The 22,976-nt window shown below is 40.3% G+C and overlaps 1 protein-coding gene across 1 annotated transcript in view; it reads right to left on the reverse strand.

The window, feature by feature from the left end:
• Positions 1–12,136: 12,136 nt before the first annotated feature.
• The window catches only part of MALT1 (MALT1 paracaspase), a 42,159-nt gene continuing 31,319 nt past the window's right edge, over positions 12,137–22,976 (reverse strand). Inside the window, exons 14-17 of the mRNA XM_019470866.1 lie at positions 18,881–19,030; positions 17,263–17,420; positions 16,240–16,365; positions 12,137–15,459 (exon numbers count right to left, since the gene is read on the reverse strand). Of these exons, the coding sequence (XP_019326411.1) occupies positions 14,998–15,459; positions 16,240–16,365; positions 17,263–17,420; positions 18,881–19,030 (896 nt within the window). The 3' untranslated portion in view covers positions 12,137–14,997. The remainder of the gene's footprint in view (positions 15,460–16,239; positions 16,366–17,262; positions 17,421–18,880; positions 19,031–22,976) is intronic.

A 22,976-nucleotide genomic window follows, 5' to 3' on the forward strand; every position in this document is an offset into this window, starting at 1 on the left:
TGGATGCCCCATCCCTGGAAACATTCCAGGTCAGGTTGGACGGGGCTCTGAGCAACCTGCTCTAGTTGAAGATGTCCCTGCCCATGGCAGGGGGGTTGGACTAGATGACCTTTAGAGGTCCCTTCTAACCCAAAGAATTCTATGATTCTATACTTCAATAGCAGAAACAATAGTCAGACTCATGGGCCACAAACTACATTAGTTAACTAAAGAGGCCAGAGCCAGCTGCTAGTCCTGAGTGCAACTGCACAGGCTGGCCAAGTTCATGCAATTCTATCAGCTTCACTTTCCAACCAGGGCGGCTGCAAGGGTCTCTGTGAGGGCAAAAGCCACGCTTGGTTAGACAGGATCTTACTAGCACATTAAAAGCAAAGCAAAGAGAGTCAGAGTCATATGACTCCTTGGTCTTCGTTTGCAGGTATCCACATGTATCCACATCCACCTAGGGACAATAGGAAATTTCAGGGTCCGTTTGCAGAAAAAATCTCTTATATGGGAAATGATTTGAACTTTATTATTATTATTATTTGTACCACACCCCCCTCCCTCAAAGGCTCCAAGATGAACTTGGCTTGTTTCATCAGCAGTCGCTCCGGCTAAAGGCTGATGGATTCCAATGAAGAATGCAGAATGGCCAGGATCAGAAGTAGACAAGGTGAAGGGCATTGGTATTATTACTATTAGAGCTTGGAGAATCTGTGTAATTTGGCAGCAAAATGAAAAAAACAACCTGTTTTTTTTCTGGGTTGTTTCAAACCATCTTTTCACTAATGAAGAAATACATCTAAGACAATCTCAAAGCGCAGACATTACGCCAACAACAGTCTAAAAGCAAAATATCTTGATTTTATTGAAATGTTTAATCTCTTCTTTTTTTCCTGTCAAAACTATTCCCTAAACATCAGTCACAGTTTTGCATGTTGCTCACTCTCCTCCCCCCCAACTGCATGAGGGATGGGAGGAAGGAAAGAATAAATTTCTAACAACAAAACTGATGCCCGAGTTACAGCAACAGTTACAACACCACTGAGAAACCCAGACCAAGACTGAAGATCTCAGGAACTGGAGAACTGAAGCTCACACATTAAAAGCAGCCCCATAGGCAACGGCAGATGGAGAAGCAGAGCAAGAGCTTCCCGGGGTCCCATCACTTAGGTGAACCCTGCACCTCTGTGTTCAGTTCACACACGCACAAGAGTGCCCACACCAAGTCAGACCTTTGCTCACCTCCTCCCAGATCCGGTCCGCGGGGTCTGAGGGAGGAGGAGGTTTCACAACAATGTCCCCAGTGGCAGGGAGAGGGGTAAAGTGGCAGGCAGGATCTGGCATCAGGCTACAGCAACCTCTCCGGAGCATCGCAGCTGAGTCTGTGGCAGAGGACGGAGCTTCCTCTGGCACAGCCCTCACCTTGGGTCCTGCTCTTGCAGCTGGTCGCACATCGCAATCGCTGTGAGCCTGGCGAATACTTTGAAGGAAGTATAATGCCAAAAAAACCCCCCTGTTGAAATCATACTGAAAATTAAATAGTTGAATAAAAATTTAAGTTTGATATGAAAGCACACAGTATGAGATAGTCTATTGAGTTCCCACCCTAAAGGTTCAACTGTTTGTTACGCATCCAGTGTTTACTCTCACAGTAAAGCAAGGTTTTAAAAAAATCAGCAGGAGGTTTTAGAGGTAGCTGTCAGGGTGCAGCAGGGTCGGGGCTGGCCACACTGGGGGTCCGAGCCAGAGGGAACCCATGGGGGACCCCAGTGTGGGCAGTACCCTCACCTACAGGCACAGTCCCATGTCTGACCCTGGCAGGCAGAGCTGGGGCTGGCAGCAGGGTCCACTTTAGAGCCCCTTATAATTTTGGAAGAAAAAATAAGGCTGTGAGGTTATTTTCATCATTTTGTCCATTAAAGATGGGTAAAAATTATTCAGTGAGTGACTTACGGACTTGTGATAACAACAAAATGGTAAACAGCAAAACCTGATCTAAACCCTGCTTAGTCTGTCATACCTACGAGCCAGGTTCAAATGCAACGATATAATCTTTGCAGGCAGAGAAATTGGATTGACCCATTCTGAAATCCTTTCTCCACCTCCCTTCCGTGGGAACAATTATACAAGCCCAACATGCAAGAAATGGCTTGGCTTCAGATAAGGCAAAAATTTACATTTTGCACTGCATGCATGCAAATAATCCTTTAGGTAGCAAAGTCAACTGCTGAGCATCATCTCTCTACTCACTACATTTTTTTATTACTTCTTCTTAGAGCTGTCCAAAAACATCCATCTTGCATAATTAAAACCAACTCCAGTTTGTGATACATCAAAATTCTAATTAAACCTTTTGTACCTTATATATACCATAGTTTGAACATCTTCAGATCTGGCAGGCAGATGGAGTTTAACAGGAAATATTACATCAACAGATGCCACTACCTAGTTATCTTTGCTCAGTCTGGGAATAAATTGACGGGTAAGGCAAGAAAACATGTTTTCTTATAGGGCCACCATCTGCTAATTTGAGAAGCTGCTGTCACTGATGACTCAGTATCACTTGTATATGTAAAAATATTACTAATATCATTCTCAAGACAGCTTTTATTATATAGTAACTTTATTATAACTATTGACTAGCACCAAGACGATAGCAATAAGAAAATATTGTAACTAATGAGTCTAAAAGGAAAATAACTTTAAATAGAATTAGTTGAGAAAGGGCAGATATTTCTCTTGGGAACCTTTAGATAACAAACCTGGTTTTTATCCTTCTTTTCTATCATATTCTGTTAAGAAAGGGAAATGTTTGTTGCTTGACATCAGGCAGAGCTTTTCCAGTTGTGGAAACCTACAGTCTTCACACACACACACAAGTTTTGTTTATCAGCATTTATAAAGAAAAGAACTGATTATTGGATTGCCAGCAGCAGAGATGAAGAGTTACAATTATTTGTTTTGTAAAACAAGATGATGGGACATCATGAGGTGTAAAGGTGTTCCAGCACACATGCGGCACCAGGGGCCTGCTGAGCACGTGCCTCATCTCATCGGGATTAGAAGATGAAAAAAGCAGCTGATGGAAAGATGACAACTGAGCGGAGGGTAAAAAACCCTCATTCTTCACAGCCACTAAACAAGTAAAAATGACTCCATAGACCAGGAAGGCTTGCATGATTTGAATTCTGTAGTGAATATACATATAACCAAACCACAAGTCAAACCCTGATTTTGACCTGGCAGACAGATAATGAATTAGCTTTAAACCACCACTTTTCCTTCCCATTGCGCAGTGCACTGCACCTCTGCACACCGAGTACATGCACTGGTCTTCCCATCTTACTGGCTGGATTTGATCTTGCTCCCTTGCTCCAGCAAAGTACCAGCAGACTGTCGCTGCTTTACAACCAAAAGCAAAGACAAATTTATGTCCCAGGCAGTTACTACTCTACCATCCACAAAGAACCAGCTACACTCAAACAGCATGCCCGTGCACCCTTAAACTTTCCCAAAGAATATGGATATTTTCATATATATGAAAATTAGATGCAGCCCTTGGATCCCTCAGAAGTTGTCAGATCAGTCTCTGTTGTCAAGCTGCATCTGCCGGTATGAAGAGAGACAGCCAAGACCTCTGCTCTTCAGACTTTTTCAGTTCTGCAGTTTCTCTCAAGTATGCTTCATCTGATAAGAGTGCCTGCTGCCTTGCCTTCCCTCACTCTTCACTAACAGGATCTCCTGCATTTCAAGTGGCGTGCCTACAAGCAGCGTTAGCCCAGCATTTCTTTTTCACTTCTTTTCTATTTTCACCTTTTCTGTTCACATCCCACTGCATCCTCTCCCTCTTGTGCCCTTCACCCCATTCCCCACAAAGCATTCTCATCCTGAACTGCAGCAGGGTCAGTAAGTCCAGCCTGGCTCATAAACGTACCCTATAGAGAACAGGCAGGTTTTGGGAGGGGCTGAGTTCCCTTGCAGCCTGCTAAGGGCAATGGGTGCTGAAAAATGTGGCTTTAGCATCACAGCTGGTGAAGGGAAGCCCCTTACAGGGCTGTACCCTCGATCAGCAGCTGTACGCTTCTGTTCATCCACTAGAGAGCGTGTGACTGCACAAAACCAACACAGCAACGAATTCAGTCTAATGAAAGATCATATTTTTCCAGAGACATACAACACCATGTAATCTATGAAAAGAAAGGGACTGTTACAACCTCACACACCAAAAGCACCTCTTGTTTTAGAGGGCTCCACGATTACCTGGGACATCTGGTCCTGTCTCAAGAGGACACAGGTTCCCCGACTCCCAGGGTTCCACCAGGACCTTGCTGACATTCTTAGAGGCAGTGGCAGAACACACAGACCTCTGCTCAATGACACTTAAAACAGCAAAGCTGGAAAGAAAATTCTTGCTTTTGATATACAAGTACACTATCAGAATAATTTCACAATTGGCTCTATAAGGCAAATTTTATTACACAACTCAATTTTGGGGATCAAAATCTGCAAGTGTAGTTTTGCAATGCAGTGAAATGGAGAGTGATATTTTAAGCTAACATGTAGCGGCCATTTACTTTATAAACCATGTAGGGTATCTGTATCTGCATTTATTTTGTAGACATGCTTCTAAAAAAGATGGCGGCAGACTTTTTAGCAGGGCCTGTTGCGACAGGACAAGGGGGAATGGCTTTAAACTAAAGAGGGGGTAGATTTAGACTAGATATAAGGAAGGAATTTTTTACACTGAGGGTGGTGAAACACTGGCACAGGTTGCCCAGAGAGGTGGTGGATGCCCCATCCCTGGAAACATTCCAGGTCAGGTTGGACGGGGCTCTGAGCAACCTGATCTAGTTGAAGGTGTCCCTGCCCACGGGAGGGGGGTTGGACTAGATGGCCTTTAGAGGTCCCTTCCAACCCAAACTATTCTATGATTCTATGATTCTATGTTTAAATGCCAAATACTCTTAAGAATGATGGGCTATTAAATTATACATTCACAGGCACAGTATAAAACAAGTCTTTTTAAAAGCTTATTTAAAAGAAGTGTATCAGGCAAAAGGAAAAACGTTCCGGTTAATTTCTCTGCAAACTGGTTGCAGCGGCATTAATTGCCTCATGCTGGCCACTTTCAATGTTTCTTGTCTCTGACCTCAACAGGGTCTCTGACCCCCAGGGTTGAGGGAGCAGGAGCAGAAGCTTTTTGATGCTGTTCTTTATTTCAGCCTGCCTGCTGGAATTCTGCTTGTGGACTCTGTGCTGTAGAAACAGGTCAATTAGGATTAACAGTCACTTCAAATGACTAAGAGCAACGTCAGCTGGCAATGCAGAAGTGAGAAGCTCTCCAAAAAGACACCATTTCCTGGCCTCTGCCATGCAAGCTGTAGAAGAGAGCAGAGCTGTAGACCACTGCAGACCAGAGTCCAAGAGCTTTCTTTCGTAAAGTCTGCAGTTTCAAAATTTTTGTTACGATGGGAACAAAAGCATCTTTTTACTTTACATCTCCAGAGAGAAGGACACTACAGAACACAGTATCATTACTTAACATAGCAGTAAGCAAGTAAAACGCCCATTCAAGTCCCTTCTACAGCCTAGGTATCCTGGGCACTGAGCTAAATCCAGCACAAGAACTCATTGGCCAGTACAACCTCAGTGGGCAGCTCCTTAAGCCCTAGCTGCACGAGCCTCCTTGCAGGCAGGAGGTCTTCTCAGGAAACTGGAATCAGACTTTTTGTTCAACCTGAACTATTCTCTCCCTTTCCAGAAATTTGCTTTTGGGTTGAAGATATTAATGACAATTTTTCATCACAAGTAATATGTTTTTTGGCAGAACATAGCTGTAAGCAGAAATATCTTTTTGATAGAAAAGCTTCTTGCTAAACGTTTTTTTTTTATACTAGCTCTTGTCTTCATCATAAATAACTTCAGAACCAGCAAAGTAACCAGTCTCAACCTCAGTAATACAGTCTGAATCTGAATATTGGTATAGCTTCAGGGACTGTTTTAATAGTAATAACTTTCTCACATGAGAACTGAAATAAAAACTGCTGCATGCTAAGTAGAATCTGCACTCTAGAAATATCTTTTTGCATCCCAGAGAATGAATGACCTCACAAACAGTTGTAAAGTTGAATGGAAGCCAAAAACCCAAGAAATTCAGTTTAGAAACATCAGTCCAAAGCTAGAGGCCAAGTTTGGAGGACCACCAGTGAATGGAAACTTACAGATCCACACAAATTTCAGAGTTTAATTTACTGTAGATTATCTAGTGCTGAAGATCTGAGCTGAATATGCCCAAATCAAAAGCAATGGACATCTGATTATCTATTATCTTTATGTAAAGCAGCACTACAGTTGAGAGAGGATGCCAAAGAATAAGGTGCAGATGAGCTGCGACCTCTTCCATCCATCCACGATCCAAAGTTTAGTGAATATACCTACTTCAGTCAAGTGCTTCCTTTACACAGGAAGACTGTAAGCCAACAACTTCTTCAGCCAAAGCTTATACAGACAAGTCTTGTGGAAAAAGGAGTGTTCTAAGTGCCATTTATTGTGAAATTAAATGGCAGAGTTTAATATTAACATTAAATGCCAAACAGACTAGGAAGTTTTGTAACTATTTGTTAACTGCAGAGCAGCGTAGATAAAACTCTGTCTCCAGGTCAGCCTTAGAACAAGGGGTTGTGCTGCCAGACGTTCACACATCCACCAGAGACAGAGGATGACATACAAAGTCTCAAGCAGGAACTTGGATGCAGTCCCTGCAATGTGAGCCCAGTGTGCTGGACTCAAAGAGTTATGGCTGAAGAAAGAACATCAAAAAGAACTTGGAAACTCAGTGGATAAACAGATCACCTAAAGGTGTCCTGGGGCTCCTCAAAAGGAACGGTGCTGGTGCTTGCCAAATCAATGAATGCTCAGGCAGCAGTAACAAACTTAGGTGCACAGATGTGGATTCTGTAAAAGGATATCAATTAAAAACCAGACCACAATGGAAAGGAGGATGAGAGTTCGGTGGTTGTTTGTAATACACTTCTCTACAACTCATATTACATCTTCCATGCTTTCATTAAGAGAAAATATTGCATTGTGTTAAGGCCCATTTAAAACAATGAAAATCACATATATGTGGACATAAACTTCATATTTTTAAACAAACACAGTATGCAGTGACTAAGGGATATAATTTAAAAATTATGGAAATATTTTTGCATTAAACTTATTAAGAATCTACAGAGTTCTTCAAAAAGCATCCTTAGAATTTATGGCTTTAGGTGGTACCAGGAGATTTAATTTATCACTTTGGCTCATCAGGTAAAAGAGTTCATGACTTAATTAGCTCTGTGCACTAGAAGGAGTATTTATTTCACTCATGTTTCTCTGTTAACCATGCAATTTCTGCAGGCATTTTTTTCCCCCACTGTGTTTGACAAAAGCGAGCTCCCAGCAAGCGGGCGAGTTCTAGCACTTGCAATTTTTGTGCCTCCAAAGTCCTTCATTACATGACAGCATTTATAGTGGGAAAGTATTAAGTATCCGTTTCTCCACCACTGAAGGCTGCCTCAGTAAAAGCCCAGGAGGGGCACGGAGAGCTGGCTGTGACTTGCTGATCTAGGCCTAAGGTTAGAGCAGCTTCCAGAGGAGAGGCCGTAACAGAGAGGTCAAGGGGTGGCAGCTGGCACAGGTCTGAGTTCATCGCTGGTTTTATGCCAGCTGGGTGTTGCCATTGTTTCTGAAGGGCTACAGAAACAGAGTTTTCTCTCTCTTTTCTATATTTCATACAGTACAAAGTAGTTTAATGTGGGTTTCACTGACATTTATAAACTACTTCTGTTGGGCTCACAGTTGTCTCATCTGACCCCACAGGAACAAGAAACACTTCTCAAAAAAGAAGAGCCAAACAAACTATATTGCACACAGCTAGCAAATGGTTTGCTCCCATATATCCCATCAGAGGAAAGCGTGTTTTAACACGAGGGAGCTGCCAGGTTATAACCAGGATTATGCCAGTGAAGATAGCATGACAGAAATTAGCAGGGAGTCTCCCACTGTAATGTGTAACAAGTCCTACCTCCAATTTATGTGCTGCAAAACCCACTCCACCTTTAACCAGCAAATCATTTCTGTGATTACAATGTAGTGTGCAAAGAGCTGCAGTTCTCTACATGCCAGGGCAGGTAAAAGGCTTGGCATGAACCCATTATTTCTACTAAAAGCAGAGCTTATAATCTAATGGGTGTTTCAAATAAAGTGTTTTCTTTGCAGCTGCAACATTGAAAGAGAGTCTACAGCAGTTTTCTGCATATCACTAAGACAGGCATAAAGCAAAACCTACAGAACTTTGAGAATCAGCAAATCAATATTTTATAGTTACTCTGTACTTCTTGAAAGACTGTAGTGCTTCTTACAGACAAAAAAAAGTATCAAATTTGGTACATTCTGACAACCTCAAAGCAGTTCTTAAAAATTTCTGGACCAATCGTCAGTTCGTCGTGTGAGGCAGGTATCATGGGTACTACTGGCATTCAACAGAAGGGAAAAGAAAGGAGAGAAGCTGACAGGCATGAAGACGACAGGATGTGAACAGAGAAGAATCCTGGGACCACTTTAAATACCTACAGCACTGAAAAACAGCACATTCAGAGGGGAATTAATCTGAGCAGTTTCAGCTCTGTAGAGGCTAGACAGATAGGCATCTCTAGGCTGCCTGATGGCAATCAAATAGGAGAGAGGCACCTACCTCCACAGGATAACTTGTGCTGTCCTGCCATGCATGCCCAACATACATCCTCCTATAGGATGTCAGAAAGTAAAGCTGCCTTGCCTTTAGAGAGGTGAAATAAATCCTAACCACCACGTTAAGTCATAAGAGAGCCCAGGAAACATCTGAGAGCTGTTTGATCTTATGTGTAGTGAAGTCATTTGCATAACAGCTTCATTTGAAAAATGAAAGCAGGATGCTAGCAAATGACTAAAATGATTCTGTCTAAAGAACGGATGGGGAAGTCCTAGTCACTTCCTCCTGCATCCACTGCAGATGCAGGTGCGGAGGCTGGTCGCTGTGGTAACACACACCCACATGGATCCTCATGTTCACTGTGTGTGGCAACAAAAAAGGATGGGAGACAGCATTTTTTCTTATTAGCTCTTAAAATCAGCCTGGTATGACTAAATTGCAGCAGTGGTACTTTAGAAATTAAATAACTGCTTAATTTCCATAACATGGAGGTGTTCTTACTCCATCCCTATGCTATTGCAATTACTAAACTAAAAGGATGATCAAACTTTTAAAAAAACCCCCAAACCCCCAAAATTCCCAACCCCTTCTCTCACACCTGATACCCTAAACGTATCTCCAATTCATAGCAAACACCTTGGACCTCAAAATGCCACACTCCAAAAAGTGAGCAGATCTTACTCTGTACAATTAAAATTCTGTGCAAGGAAGGAGTAATACTGAAATGCATTACACTTACAGTAGTCAGGAATATATGTCAAGGTGAACATAGCCCTGAAGCTTAATGTATGTGAGAGCTGCCAGAGCTATTAATTAGCTGACAGAATGAGGAAAAGTAGTTGATGCAACAACTAGAGACAGCAAAAACAGCCTTGAAATCTATTAGTGAAGAGTTACACAGTGCAGATGGTCTTCTGTAGCCAGAGAGACAGTTTAAGGACTCTCAAGACAAAAGGTTATTTTACTGAGGAGGTAGCTTGCAGAGCTTTATGTAGATATATAGAAGGTAAATTCACTCATACCATTTCTGTGGAAGATATTTCTCCAATCCAGTATGAACAGTGCTTTGATTGGACTGCAAGAGGAAATGGCTTGAGCAAGTCAAAAGACGGCACTAATTACTAGAGAGAAATAAGTGTCTCATATTGGGCAAAGAGAAATTGAAAAACTCCATTAGGTCAATACACTATGTGAACTAAATTGAGGATAAAACTTTACCCATGGTATTTGGCTATTGTCTTCCCATAATCTCAACATTAGGTATGAAGTTCACTGGTTTCTGTGACCTCTGGTGTCAAATGATGCAATCCAGGAACACCAGCTGATCATCTCTACCACAAGGTTTCAGATCTCAGCTGTGCCAAAAATCAGGTCAGAGAATTACTGCAGTTAATACTTCTAGCCAGGGTCAACTTGAGTTCCAAAATGATATTCTGGCCACCTGATGCCTTCACGATGTAACAACTGTTCTGACATTCCCACAGTGTGTGACAAATGGTTGACAGTGCACTAGGACAGACTTTTGCAAAACTGTAAAATCCTTCCTACTAAACCTACCAACAGCATCATGATTTTAGAGTGCTATTCAAGAAACATCTCAAGAGAGAAATCTTCTGCCCTACAGAACTCGTACAAAGTGGAGAAGACAGAAAACGAAGTGGACTGGCAGAGAAAGATGCTCATATAGGACAATACAAATGTCTTACTGCTTATAACGGTACAGATCTCCTTTGATGGTTTGCCATGACACAGAAATACACAAGAAGGTGCGTACCCAAAGCCAGCGGCAGCTGGTGCCGTTAAGTCCCAGCACTGTCTTCTAGAGATCGGTGAAGAGCACGGCCAACATAGTCAGCAAAGGCCAAGTATGTGAAATTCAAAATGCCAAACCAACAACCAAATGAATCCCAAACCATTAATTTTGGAGAGCCCTTTCTTTATAAGCCTCTCATGCTCCTCTATTCCTATTGTTCGCTAGAAATAGGATCACTCTCAGAAGTTTAATGCTGCATTAACAACAGCTTTTTCCATTTCAATTACCCCACTGTAGAGTGGGGAGGGAAAATGGAAGAAGTGTATTGACCTTTCTGAAGCATATGAACTCTTCCTTTGCCAGAGAAGCCTGAGCTTATTTGGATCACCTTAAAACCTTTTTTCCAAACCTGTTCAATGTCCAAAACCAAATAACAAACACATAAGTAACTTAGCCTAGCAGATACTTCAAGAAAAACTAAGTATTATCCCCAAACAATTGCACTTCAGGAAAAAAAAACCCCAAGGCTTCAGTTCAGAAAGGGCATCACAAGCCAAAGAGAGCTTTAACAAATGCCTAGGTTTAGTCATGTATTTTAATCCCACTGATTTCACAGAGATTTAAATGTTGGCTTAATTTATGCATACTGAACTTTTAAAGTGCTTTACTGGATATGGGCCAAAGGAAATGGATGCCTCTTGCAGCTTGTCCTTAAGAACCAGAATATTTCACTCAACATCAATTATTAAAACAGTTAAAGCAGTTCCTAAAGGCAGTGATACAGTAAGAAAATGCCTTTCCATCCACTATTCCCTTTTTAAGTAAGGCTCAGAACGATAAAGTTTTCTTCCACATGCCCTACTGCCACAGGTAGAGTTTTGTCAGATGATTTGCGCAGGTCCCTCTCCAATCTCTACAGTTCTGTGATGTTCTCTTTACCGTATTCAAATATAGTTACAATTCCAGCATCTTAGGTATAGATCCTCAAAGGTTAATCAGTTCCTACCTAGGCTGACAAAGACTGTGTACCATTGGACCACGCACTAAACTTGGGAACTAATCAAGGTATGTCAGAGCTCTCTAGTAGCGGGAAATTCACTGAACGCTGACCAGCTGCCCCACTGTAATGCCCCAGCTGACTGCCCGCAGTTAGTTTTAAATCATGCCGGGAGACAGCTACTCACACATCAGCACTGCTGCTCCTGGAAGCCCTCCATGGAGCGCACCTGCAAATAGACAAGCAAATACAGTCAGTGAGTTCCCCTGCCTTTCTCTGGACAACTTTTAAGGTTTAATAATTGGATTCTTTCTCTTTCCACATTTCTAAAGGAAATTGTCTCAATATTACTGAAACTTGTTTGGATACCTTTGCGAAGTGATGGAGAAGGATCATTTAGGTTTAGCCAGCAGTACAGTTGGGATGTCAGAAGCTAGAAGGCACATAAACTTGCAAAAAAAAAAAAAAAAAATCTAAGTGCATAGTTTGAGAAACCTGTACAGGCCCAGGGTGCAGATATGTTTAACTTTAGCTGAAGCTCATGATTCAGATTTCCCCTTCTTTTTTGTTAAGGAAACTACTTTATTATATGCATTGTTTTAATACAGTTTGGGGGTTTTTAAACTGGGAGGAGTAGAAGAATATAGCAACTACATATGCACAGATATATCATTTTGTGGACAAGTTTATTACAGAGTAAGAAACAAAATAAGCTTTTATACAAATTAGAAAACTGTGACAAAGTATCAGCTAAATATTACCGTACTAGACCATGTCTCAAGCTATAATTTTTGATTTATAAGTCAATTACATAGGATAATTAACACAAAGGTACATCTCATTCATCAATAAATATTTCACTATTTAATACCCTCCAAAGGAGAAAGTCAGAAACTCAAGGTCATTTGCAGATTACTTCAAGCATGGTTGTCATTTTGGAAATAACTACATTAAAATCCATGTACAGATATCCACCTTTCAGCACAGATGAATTTGAAGATCAACAGATGTAGTTAATGATGCGTTAACATTCCCATCTGAAACTTGTTATGACCACATGTACAGCACCTCCCTCAGCATCCAGCCAACGTTGTAAGACTACCAGATCCCACCAGAAGGGTGGATCTCAACTGGAGATTTAAACTGGTTTGTCAACCATGTCAATGAGATTCAGTTATTTCAATTTTTTGCTACATACTTAATGAAAAGCACTATGATAATTTTTCTAAAGTAAAAAACTATTTCATGATGGGGATCTTAATTAAAGCAATACTGCTTATCAATATTACCTGGGCAGGACAGGCTACTACCCATATCTGAAAATTCCCTTGAATTTTAATTACCTCACACCCCGATATTTTCATGCTTTCAAAGCATCAAGACTTTTTAAGACCTAATAAAACCTATTCAGTGTTCTCACACTTGTCCCCAGATACACATAAGCAAGTCACAGATTCTTCAGTATTTTGAAACAAAACCAAACATTAAAAAAATTGGTGTGTTTTTGACCAAACTATTCAATCCAAATATGCAAAACAGTTTAGTGAGCAAAATTGCCCTTTCCCAAAGACAGATCAAAAAATTTTGCAATGTCTAAAAGGTTTGGCACCTAGCCCAAGCTAGGTCTATCTGTTCCCTTTGGTCAACAAAGCAATAAAGCATTATATGAAAGTAGCTCATTTGCCTTTTAGTAGAGGATCAACTGTCTTCTGAAGGTGCCTATGCCTCCACCTCTAATAGTGAGATTCTGGGGTTCAGAAGCTAAAGGACCTAGAAGACTAGTTTATAGAGAGATGAACTCCACCTTTGAGCTCCGGAGCAAATGCACACACGTAGGGCTATATACGAAGAGTCAGGTTGTGACATGAAGCAAGCGTCCCTCACCTTTGGCAGACTGCATTTAAAGTTGCTTTATCTTTTATAAGTTTGTGTGTGCTGGAATCTTTATTTTGGATTTTCACAGTTTTAGGGTAGACTGTTAGCATTTTTATTTGAATGAATATAAGTTCATTTGGCTTGGAAAACAACTGAGTAGGGGTTTGTTTGTTTGTTTAAAATCACCACAGAAAAGCAATGGCTGGTGTTCAGGAACACCATCCTGGTACTTCAGCCTGAAGAACCCCAAAGTTTTCACTTATCTTGCCCATTCATTTTTAGCCTTCAGCATGTCTTACTGAGTGACTAACTATACAATACTTTGCTTGCTATGAACAGGCACTTTTTCCTCATATTTCCATTTACAGTTCTTGCAGAACATGAAAAGACCACCTTTCCAGAAATAAGATCAGTAAAAGTCTTGTATGTTACATAAGAGAAAGATTATCATAATAAGAACAATCCACCACAGTATGAATCTGTGACTTTGCTCCCTCTCATGATTTGCAATCTAGTTCTCTTAAAAAAAAAAAAAAGAAAGAAAAAAGTGATAATGTTAGTTTACTAGCTCAGTTCAGATTTTATTTTCCTTGCACAGTTCTTCATCCATCTGTCAGTTGCTGCCAGACATTGGACATTTGACCATGAGAGAGGAGAATGCAGTCGGAGCTGATTATTAGCTACATCCAAGGGACTGGAATGTCAGTGACCAATCCTAATACATACATGAGGAAGGAAAAAAACTGAAAAGCTTGAAGGAGACATATTCTTAACACTGGAATATTAAAACACTGTATTAAAACACATCTTCACTTCTGTAAAAGCTCCCTCTTTGCTCAGTTCATTTACATTATGTGTCATATACTCAGTAGGAGGCTGTTACAACATATATAAACACATAAAACCTTATTTTAATGCAGTATGTAAAAAGAAATCCCTGGATATTGAACAACTGAAACAGAAAGATGGAAGAGAGAAAGGTGTATTTATCATTTTGGGGCTAATGGATTTTTTAAAATCATGTTAAATCATAGAGGACATGGAAATTCATTTTCCTGCTTAATTCTGTCAACATTTTTTCCTCTGACAGCTATACATGTTTATCTTGTTTTTATATAGCAGGAGCGATGAGCAATTCCTCTCTGTGAAAACAGATATGAAACATACATCTACAGTAAATCTTACAACTCCAGTTGGTACTGGAGAAGTAGCTGGGAAGATCCAAGGCTTTACTATCTCAAGAGAAACTTTGACACCACAGCCAGGCTTTTATGCATTAATCCCCTAACAGAAATAGTTAGCTTCCTCCCAGAAATGCATGATTGCCTCTGTTTGTTAGCTGCTTGATTGCCAGACAATGGAATAGGAAACTCTGAGGAGTTCAGGTTTTTCCCTGTATCAAATGTCAAATGGTAGGAGGAAAAAAAAAAAAAAAACCAAACAAAAACCCACGCCTTTTTCATTCCTAAATGTATCAGTCCAGTTTTGTCTCTTTGGATCTGAAAAATTTTCATCACAACCTCATTCCCAGTACCACCTCTAGACTCTCCAATCCCTTTGTCCGGAAGCCCCCAAACTCCAGGAGACGGATAAGCAGTGTGGAAGGTCCCCTATTCAAGAATGATACTGTGGTCTATTCCGAACACATCACAGCTACTGCTGTTTAGAGAATCTGAGGTTGTCAGAGAGAAGGAATTCCAGTTCAACAGTATCATCAGTGGTCTCTACTGGTACATTACTCTTTTCCACAGGGGGTGAGTAATTCCGTACTTCATGTCTTGAAGCTAATATCCTTGAAGTCCCATTGCAAGAACATGTCTCTGGTTGTCTGATGTTGTCTGAGCAAATACAGTTTGGATGGTAAACGCCTGGACAGGAATTTGGTTGGCAATGACTAGGGACATAGTATTTAGTTGCCACTGGACTTGATTCTATTTGATGATGAAAAGGATTATTAGCCACACAACAAGTCTGGAGACAGTTATTTTTGAATCCATGATGAAGGCCTAATTTAGCAATAAGGGGCTTGCCAACATTAACTTCCTTTCTTTCATCCATTGTATCTTCTATTCCTGGATACTCATAGTGCAAGCACACAGTGAAGATCAAGTGCTCCTGCAAAAAAGGAAAGGGGGGGGGGGGGGGGGGAATAAAAAGAAAAAAACAGTTATGCTTCCTCCCCAAATAAACAATATAGGAAGCACTTGAAGAGTCATAATCTACTGGAGAAGGAGACTAACCTTTTTAGGAGCTAAAGACCCATATTAGGCAACACTTGTTTAGTGAGGACCTCTTTTGGTTAATACTTGCTTACCTGATAGTATTTATTTCTAGAAGCACTTATATTAACACCAGCTGCCAAAAGCACTGAAGAAGAGGTACCAAGCGATGCCCAGCACAGAAGTTCATGACACAAAGATACAGAGATAAACTTAACAGTGCCGCAGTATGTTGAAGTGAGAACCTTTCAAAAACTGCATGCCCAAGAGCACAGGTTGGAATGGAAGGAGATGATAGGTAACATTTTCATCTCCTACTAATGACTTTGTAAGATGCAGCTCTGCTTCAGGTCACATTCTTGTACTATAGGGAATAGGAACATCCCCACAGTGTGCAATAGCTGATCTTCACAAAAATAATCATCTTGTCAAAGTTCAGTACGGGCCTAGAAAATACCAAGTTCCTTGCACGACGGTATCAGTCCTGCATATGCATTGATTCCCTGGCTTTTATCTAAAAACTAAAGTCACTAAATTGTGCTATTAGCAATTTTTTCCCTCCAAAGAACATATTACTTATTATATAGACAATACACAGCTACCTCAACAGAACTGCAAAGCAATATGATTAATCTAAATTATCTGAACAAACTTGTGGGGAATAATATATATTAACCCTTAGTTTTTGCAGTGAACTTAGCCTGGTGTAGAGGCAGTGTTTGGGAAGGTCCTTTGATACTAAATAGCTTCCGGTTTCCTCAGGAGTTCCTTTATTGGCCTCTTTAGGATCCACATCCAGGTCCTGTTGCAAGAAAAAAATGAAAACTTAATTGAAGGTACAGAATTTGTAGATCATAAAATATTTAGCAGTATTTCTTTTTATAAAGTCAGCATTTTCTTCTTAAAAAGAAAGAAAACATCAATCTTGGATTACTTGCAAAGGCTGTTGAAATCACTGTTAGTCACAGGCAGAAGGGGTTACATTTGAGGTTACCCTCTTTTGCTGATGGTTCCTGTCAAACTTGATGTGCTTGCTTCAGGGTTGCTCTTTTTTACCTAACTTCTGCTATGAAGTACAGTATTACAACACTAATTCTGTGGGCTAAAAATACATGTATTTATTATGCACATTAACTCAAATATTTTATTCATAAAGCATCAGAAGTGTCCTGTTCGTTCTATCTAAAAAGGTTTTCTGCTCCATGTCCTCTTTCATTGACATCAGAAAAGAAGGGTTTTTGCCCCAAGGAGCCTTCTGTTTTACTCGTATCCTTCACTTTACTGTGATCAGCTGAGTAACATCAATGGAACTGGACAGGATCACCCAGGTGCACAGAACTGTAAAACTAAAGCCTAAGAAACCTTGTCCTGCAAGGTAGATGTCCTCAGCTCACATAGGAGCTACTGACATTTAACATCTTCAATTAAATGTAACAAATACTTGATATTAGAAAATGAAAAACAAAGGAGACTTTGAAAGAGATGACCGCAGATTCATTTTAATGTATTTTTATATATATTAAAAATATGCATTAAAAAAAAAGTAAGTGTGTGTCTGTACAGACACACACACGTAAGCACCTGATTTCAACAGTTTAGACCCATTTTGTTACAAAAGATGCAGTTTGACATGGACAGACCAGACAGTTTTCAACTTCAGTGGAGGGAGATCACCGAGACACCAATAGGAAGCACTTACGAGTGCGAAGTCTGTAACGTAGGCTCTGCAAACTACTATTTCAGGTGGCTTCTTTACTATTCGCGTGTAGATTATCATGACATTGGAAAACTCAGCTGCAAACCCCAACTGAATCTGAACACCACATTTGAATTCAAGATACATACTTTCTGGAAGCTCTGCAAATAAATAACACATCATTACATTCTAAATAAAACTTAGCATACGTATTTTCTATTTTTTATTTTTTTTTTTTTTAATTCAAAAGTTTTAAAAGGTATAGACCTCTTCCTCCTGCCCTCCCTCTACCTATCACTTACATATTTATACTGAAGCAAACCAGGTTAGAAGCTAACCAGGCAGCAATACTGTCTGCTAGTATCACACAGTAACTGGCAGACACTGCCAGAGAGAGCTGACTCAACTTCTGCTTTGCAGGTTTCTTTCCAAACTCTGTGCAACTAGCAAGGCAACATTTACCGTAACTGGGATATAGCTTACTGACCCAAGAATTTGTTTACGTATCTGTAATCAAACCAGAAAGGTTAATATGGTATATATCCAATATATAGGACACACAGCTATAGCATTATAAAAACCTTTGAATTTGATAGCAGAACAAGTTTCAGGTTCATTTTTTTCCTTTCACAGGCTATGCACACATTCTAGCCCGCAGCATTTTTCTTCTTTATATTTCGGATCTTTCGCAATCCATAGGAATATATCTAAAAGTGCTCAAGGGTCAATGACATCATTCTGTGTCTGTATGCTTTGTACTGATTTTTCTACTCCTACTGGAAGTGGATTATTTAACATTATCATAGACACACCTTTATGCAAATATAAAGGTTATTCTCTTCCCAAATTCCAAACACATTCTCTTCTATGCATGGCTTAAAACAAATAAACCATAAGATAACATTATGTGTTTATAATTTTTGTCTTGCATTTCAATCATTTAACAAACAAGAATTAAGGGCTTGATTCCACAAATAAAAATCTACATCTGTGAAAGAGTCTGCCTACACGACTAGTTGTCTTGAAAATGCCACCCGTGACCCTCTGCCCAATCTGTCAAAGAAATTTTAAAATGTACTGCAACATATTTAGGTGAAAAAGATAAAAAGGTCTTAAACCCCACTACCCTTCTTAAAAGAAGTCTAGAAAGCCTGGAACTGATTTCACCCTTATTTTAGTTTTCTTAGTTATATACATTGAAAACTCCTTTTCATCATGCACTTTTACCATACAGCTCACGTGGCTATTTTAGGCAATGACTTTAGAATGAGATTAATGATGTCTTAAAAGTGTCATTGTTAGACACAAACAGATTACTAAGAGATTATTCCAGGAGGCAGGCATCATCTAAGTCTCCCCTATAGTGTTTGAGTCATCTTAAATATACTTACTCAGGATGAATTCTGCATGTCACCTTGTTCATTATAATCTCATGTATAGGTAAACCCCAACACAAATATTTCCAAGATCTGAACACACTAATGAAAATTCGATATGAACTTGAATTTCTTCCATTTCTGTTCAATATCACAACCCACAGACTAGAGATTATTAAGGAAGGACATCCTCTTATTTTTCCCATCGTGCCAGTAGGATCATCTAAAAGTAGACTGTACTATACCATGAGCTTTGGCCCACTGTAAGTTCCGCGCCAGAGACTCTGCAGAAGATACGGTTTGTTGAATGGGATCAGTTAATGCCCTTTTCTCAGACAAACTGCTGCGGATCTCCAAAGCTTGCTTGCCTTTGGTAAGGTGACACTTGCCCATATCTAAAAATAAGATGCATATAGTTTCTCTCAAAATCAATGCTGCTGAAATTCTAATTAAATTAAGTACATCACTGCAATGTTGTCTGGTTGCTATGGTTATGCCAGTGTTGGTACTTCCATAAAAACTTGCAGTTTCAGAAGTATTCATTGCTCAGCTATTCATTCACTTAAGGCTAAAACAGCATGCCAGATGCCTGCAGAGAATCCTGAGGGTTTTGCATGTGTCCTAGTCAACGTGCTCACATTTTTCAAAACCAGTTCAAGCAATATCACACCTCTGAATCAATAAGGTCCTAATTAAAGTGACTAATTTCAAGAATGTGAATAATACCATTGGAGGGGATTTCTAAAGAATTGGAGGCAAGTGGAGTATTTTAGGGGTCAATAAAGGGGCCAATATTGTTTATTTATCATCATCACTAATGACCTGGATGACAGGACAGAGTGCACCCTCAGCAAGTTTGCAGATGATTAAAAATTGAGAGGAGTGGCTGATACACCGGAGGGTTGTACTGCCATTCAGAGGGACCTGTACAGGCTGTAGAATTGGGCAGAGAGGAATCTCATGCAGTTCAACAATGGGAAACACTGAGTCCTGCACCTGGGCAGGAATAACCCCATGCACCAGTACAGAAAGGGGACTGACTCACTAGAAAGCAGCTCTGCAGAGAAGGACCTTGGGGACCTGGTGGACACCACACTGACCGAGCTAGCAATGCATTCTTGTGGCAAAGGCAGCCAACAGGAATACCATTGCCAGCAGGCCAAGAGAGGTGATCCTTCCTCTCTTGTCAGCACTGGCGAGGCCACATCTGGAGTGCTGGGTCCAGTGCTGGGCTCACCAGTAGAAGAACAACATGTAAATACTGGAGAGAGTGCAGTGAAGGGTCACAGAGATGAGGGGCCTGGAACACCTCTCATATGAGAGAGTATGAGGGAACTGAAGCATCTTTTGTATGAGTAGATGCTGAGCGTGCTGAGACTGTTTAGACTGGAGAGAACGTGGCTCAGGGGACTTCTTATCAATATGTATAAATAGTTGATGAGGGAAAGTAAAACAGACAGAGCCAGACTCTTCTCAGTCAAGTGTGACAGTACAAGAGGAAGCAGATGTGAACTGAAATAGAGAAAATTCCACTTAACCATAAGAAACAACTTTTTACTCTAAGCGTGATCAAACACTGGGACAGGTTGTGCAGGGAGACTGTGGAGTCTTCATCCTTGGAGACGTTCAAAATGCACATGGACAAGGTCGTGAGCAACCATCTCTAGTTTACTCTACTTTGAGCAACAGGGTTGGACTTGACAACCTCCAGAGGTCCTTTCCAACTTTAACCAGTCTGCAATTCAAACTTACTCCAATTTATTAGGGTCTCCCTATATTTAGTTCAATTACATTTAAAGGTGACATTTTCAGATAGTTTTGCTGCATGCAGAAACTCAAAACCTATGGCCTGCAAAGTGAATTAAAAAAATCCTGGAAAATTTCCATTTACGAGTTCATAAAAAAATGAAATAATGAAGGCTATTTACGTGGAACACTTAACGTGAACACTCCTTTAGAACATTTTCAAGTGTCATCAGTGCACCAATGTACTCACTAACACCCAATATCGGGTAATACTGACAACAAAACACCCAATATCTGGTAATACTGACAACAATCGTTGTCATGTTACCTGACAAATCAATCTTTCTCTCCACTCTGAGTTCAAGAATGAGATAAGTAATAGGTCACATGTCAGAACATCTACAGTATGTGACATTAACCTGGCAGTACAGACAAAACAATAAGAGTCAGTCGTATTTTACAGGACATTTGGGGAAGTGTAAGGAAAATGGGTGCCAGCAGAATTGTGACATGTTCTTATGGAGAAGCCACGAAGGTGGGGGGAAGAGGAGAGAGAAATCTCAGAGAATACTAACCCACTTAAGAACACCCAAAAGCAATGACAAAAAGGATGAGGGGAAGAAGAGAGTAAAAATATTTTTGGGTATTTGTTCATTATAAAATTTGTAAACTTCTTATGCAAGTTGAAAGACTGATTGGTCTGTGACCATTGCAGAATACAAGTGGGTGTCTGTTCTACTCCTACTCCTGCTTTGAACAGGCTGACAATGGGAGAATGCGGGATAAAAACTAAAGACGTACTATATACATAAACTACAGACATAGTATTGAAGCTAGGATGAGTGGATTACAGGGTTCTCTTTTCACAAAACAGTAACAGTCAGAATGTCCCAGAAGGCAAGAAAGATGAAGGAAAGGGAAGATATTTGGGCCTGCTTCAAAACAGCGTTTCAGGAACAATGGCTTAATGAATTTGGGCCTAAATACAGCAGCTGGTGAGCATCCAGCAGGAGGAGCTTTATCAGAGCTTCTGCCAGGCTTTCAAAGGAAACACAGCTATAGCTAGCTGCAAATGAGAGGACAGCAAGTCCTCAAATTCTTCCTTTGTATTTAGGTAATGGCAAAATTGAGTAGCACTGTAAGCAAATAAAAAGCACAAATCTTAATGCAAAAAGCACTCTGCTTGACTACAGCTGGCAAAAGAAGAAAAACACATCGCCTTGTAAAAAAAAAAAAAAAATCATCAATCAATTTCAGCCCTAGGCTTTGGAATAATAATTTCAGTTTTAGCCTCTGCAGATCCTATTTCTTCAGGATAATTCTGAGATCTGAAATTTTATTTAACTTTTCACAGAAACTTCATGGAAAGTTTAATAGGTAAGGCTGAAAATACAGAATGGTAAGTTTGTTTTATGGGATCTAGTCAAACAGCACACTAACTATAAGCAAAAAGACAGAGAATATATATGAGAATATATACCAGACAAACAAGCAAACGGTAACCCAAGACCCATCACATTTCAGTTTACATTCTGGGGGTATGCTGGATTCCTATTGCCATCAATTTGACATAAATTCCATGCTTATATTTCAGCTAGTCAACCAATAATCTTTTCCCTTTCCTCAGTAGAGCACTGACACAAGCTCCGTTGGTTTAATCTTTGCATTTCATTTTCAACAGTCTGACCAGTTGACAGCAGAACTTTACCATGCATTTAGGATCCTCTTGGATTTTTTTCTGCTTTTTGGATCCCTATCAAAAGACAGACTGGGCAAAATCCTGAGACCTGCAGTTGCACTAAGTACACTGGACACCACAGCAGAACTTGGCTGATTCCGTACATTATGTACAAATAACAGAATCTTACACAGACAGCTCTTTGTTAATGGCTGTATCTATTATCCTATGTTTTGAGCAAATGTTTACACAGAAGCAATACATTTTCCCTCAGCAGTTTTCACTTTAGCACTTCTTCCATCAATTATAAAAGACAATTAATTACTGAACCAGACATATTAAAACAGTGGATTGCCCTTTATAGTGCACTTACACCCTTTGATAGAGAGCAAATAATTATCATCGCTATAGCACTCTGAGGTAGGTAGGACTCAGTTTAAACGAACGTGGAAGCGACTGGACTACCACTAGCAGCTGACACCACAAGACAGAAGAGTAATTTCTGTGGATGGATGTCCTGGTTTCGGCAGGGATAGAGTTAATTTCCTTCTTAGTAGCTGGTACAGTGCTGTGGTTTGGATTTAGGATGAGAACAATGTTGATAACACACCGATGTTTTAGTTGTTGCTGAGCAGTGCTTACACTAGTCAAGGACTTTTCAGTTTCCCATGCTCTACCAACTGAGAAGGCTGGAGGTGCACAAGAAGCTGGGAGGGGGCACAGCCAGGACAGCTGACCCAAACTGGCCAAAGGGACATTCCATACCATGGGACGTCATGCTCAGTACATAAACTGGGGGAAGCTGGCCGGGGGGGCCGCTGCTTGGGGACTGGGTGGGCATCGGTCGGCGGGTGGTGAGCAATTGCACTGTGCATCACTTGCTTTGTATATTATTATTATTATTACATTATTATTAT

The sequence above is a fragment of the Aptenodytes forsteri genome, unplaced genomic scaffold (genome assembly GCF_000699145.1).
Source record: "Aptenodytes forsteri isolate BGI_AS27 unplaced genomic scaffold, ASM69914v1 Scaffold112, whole genome shotgun sequence".
Classification (NCBI taxonomy): domain Eukaryota; kingdom Metazoa; phylum Chordata; class Aves; order Sphenisciformes; family Spheniscidae; genus Aptenodytes; species Aptenodytes forsteri.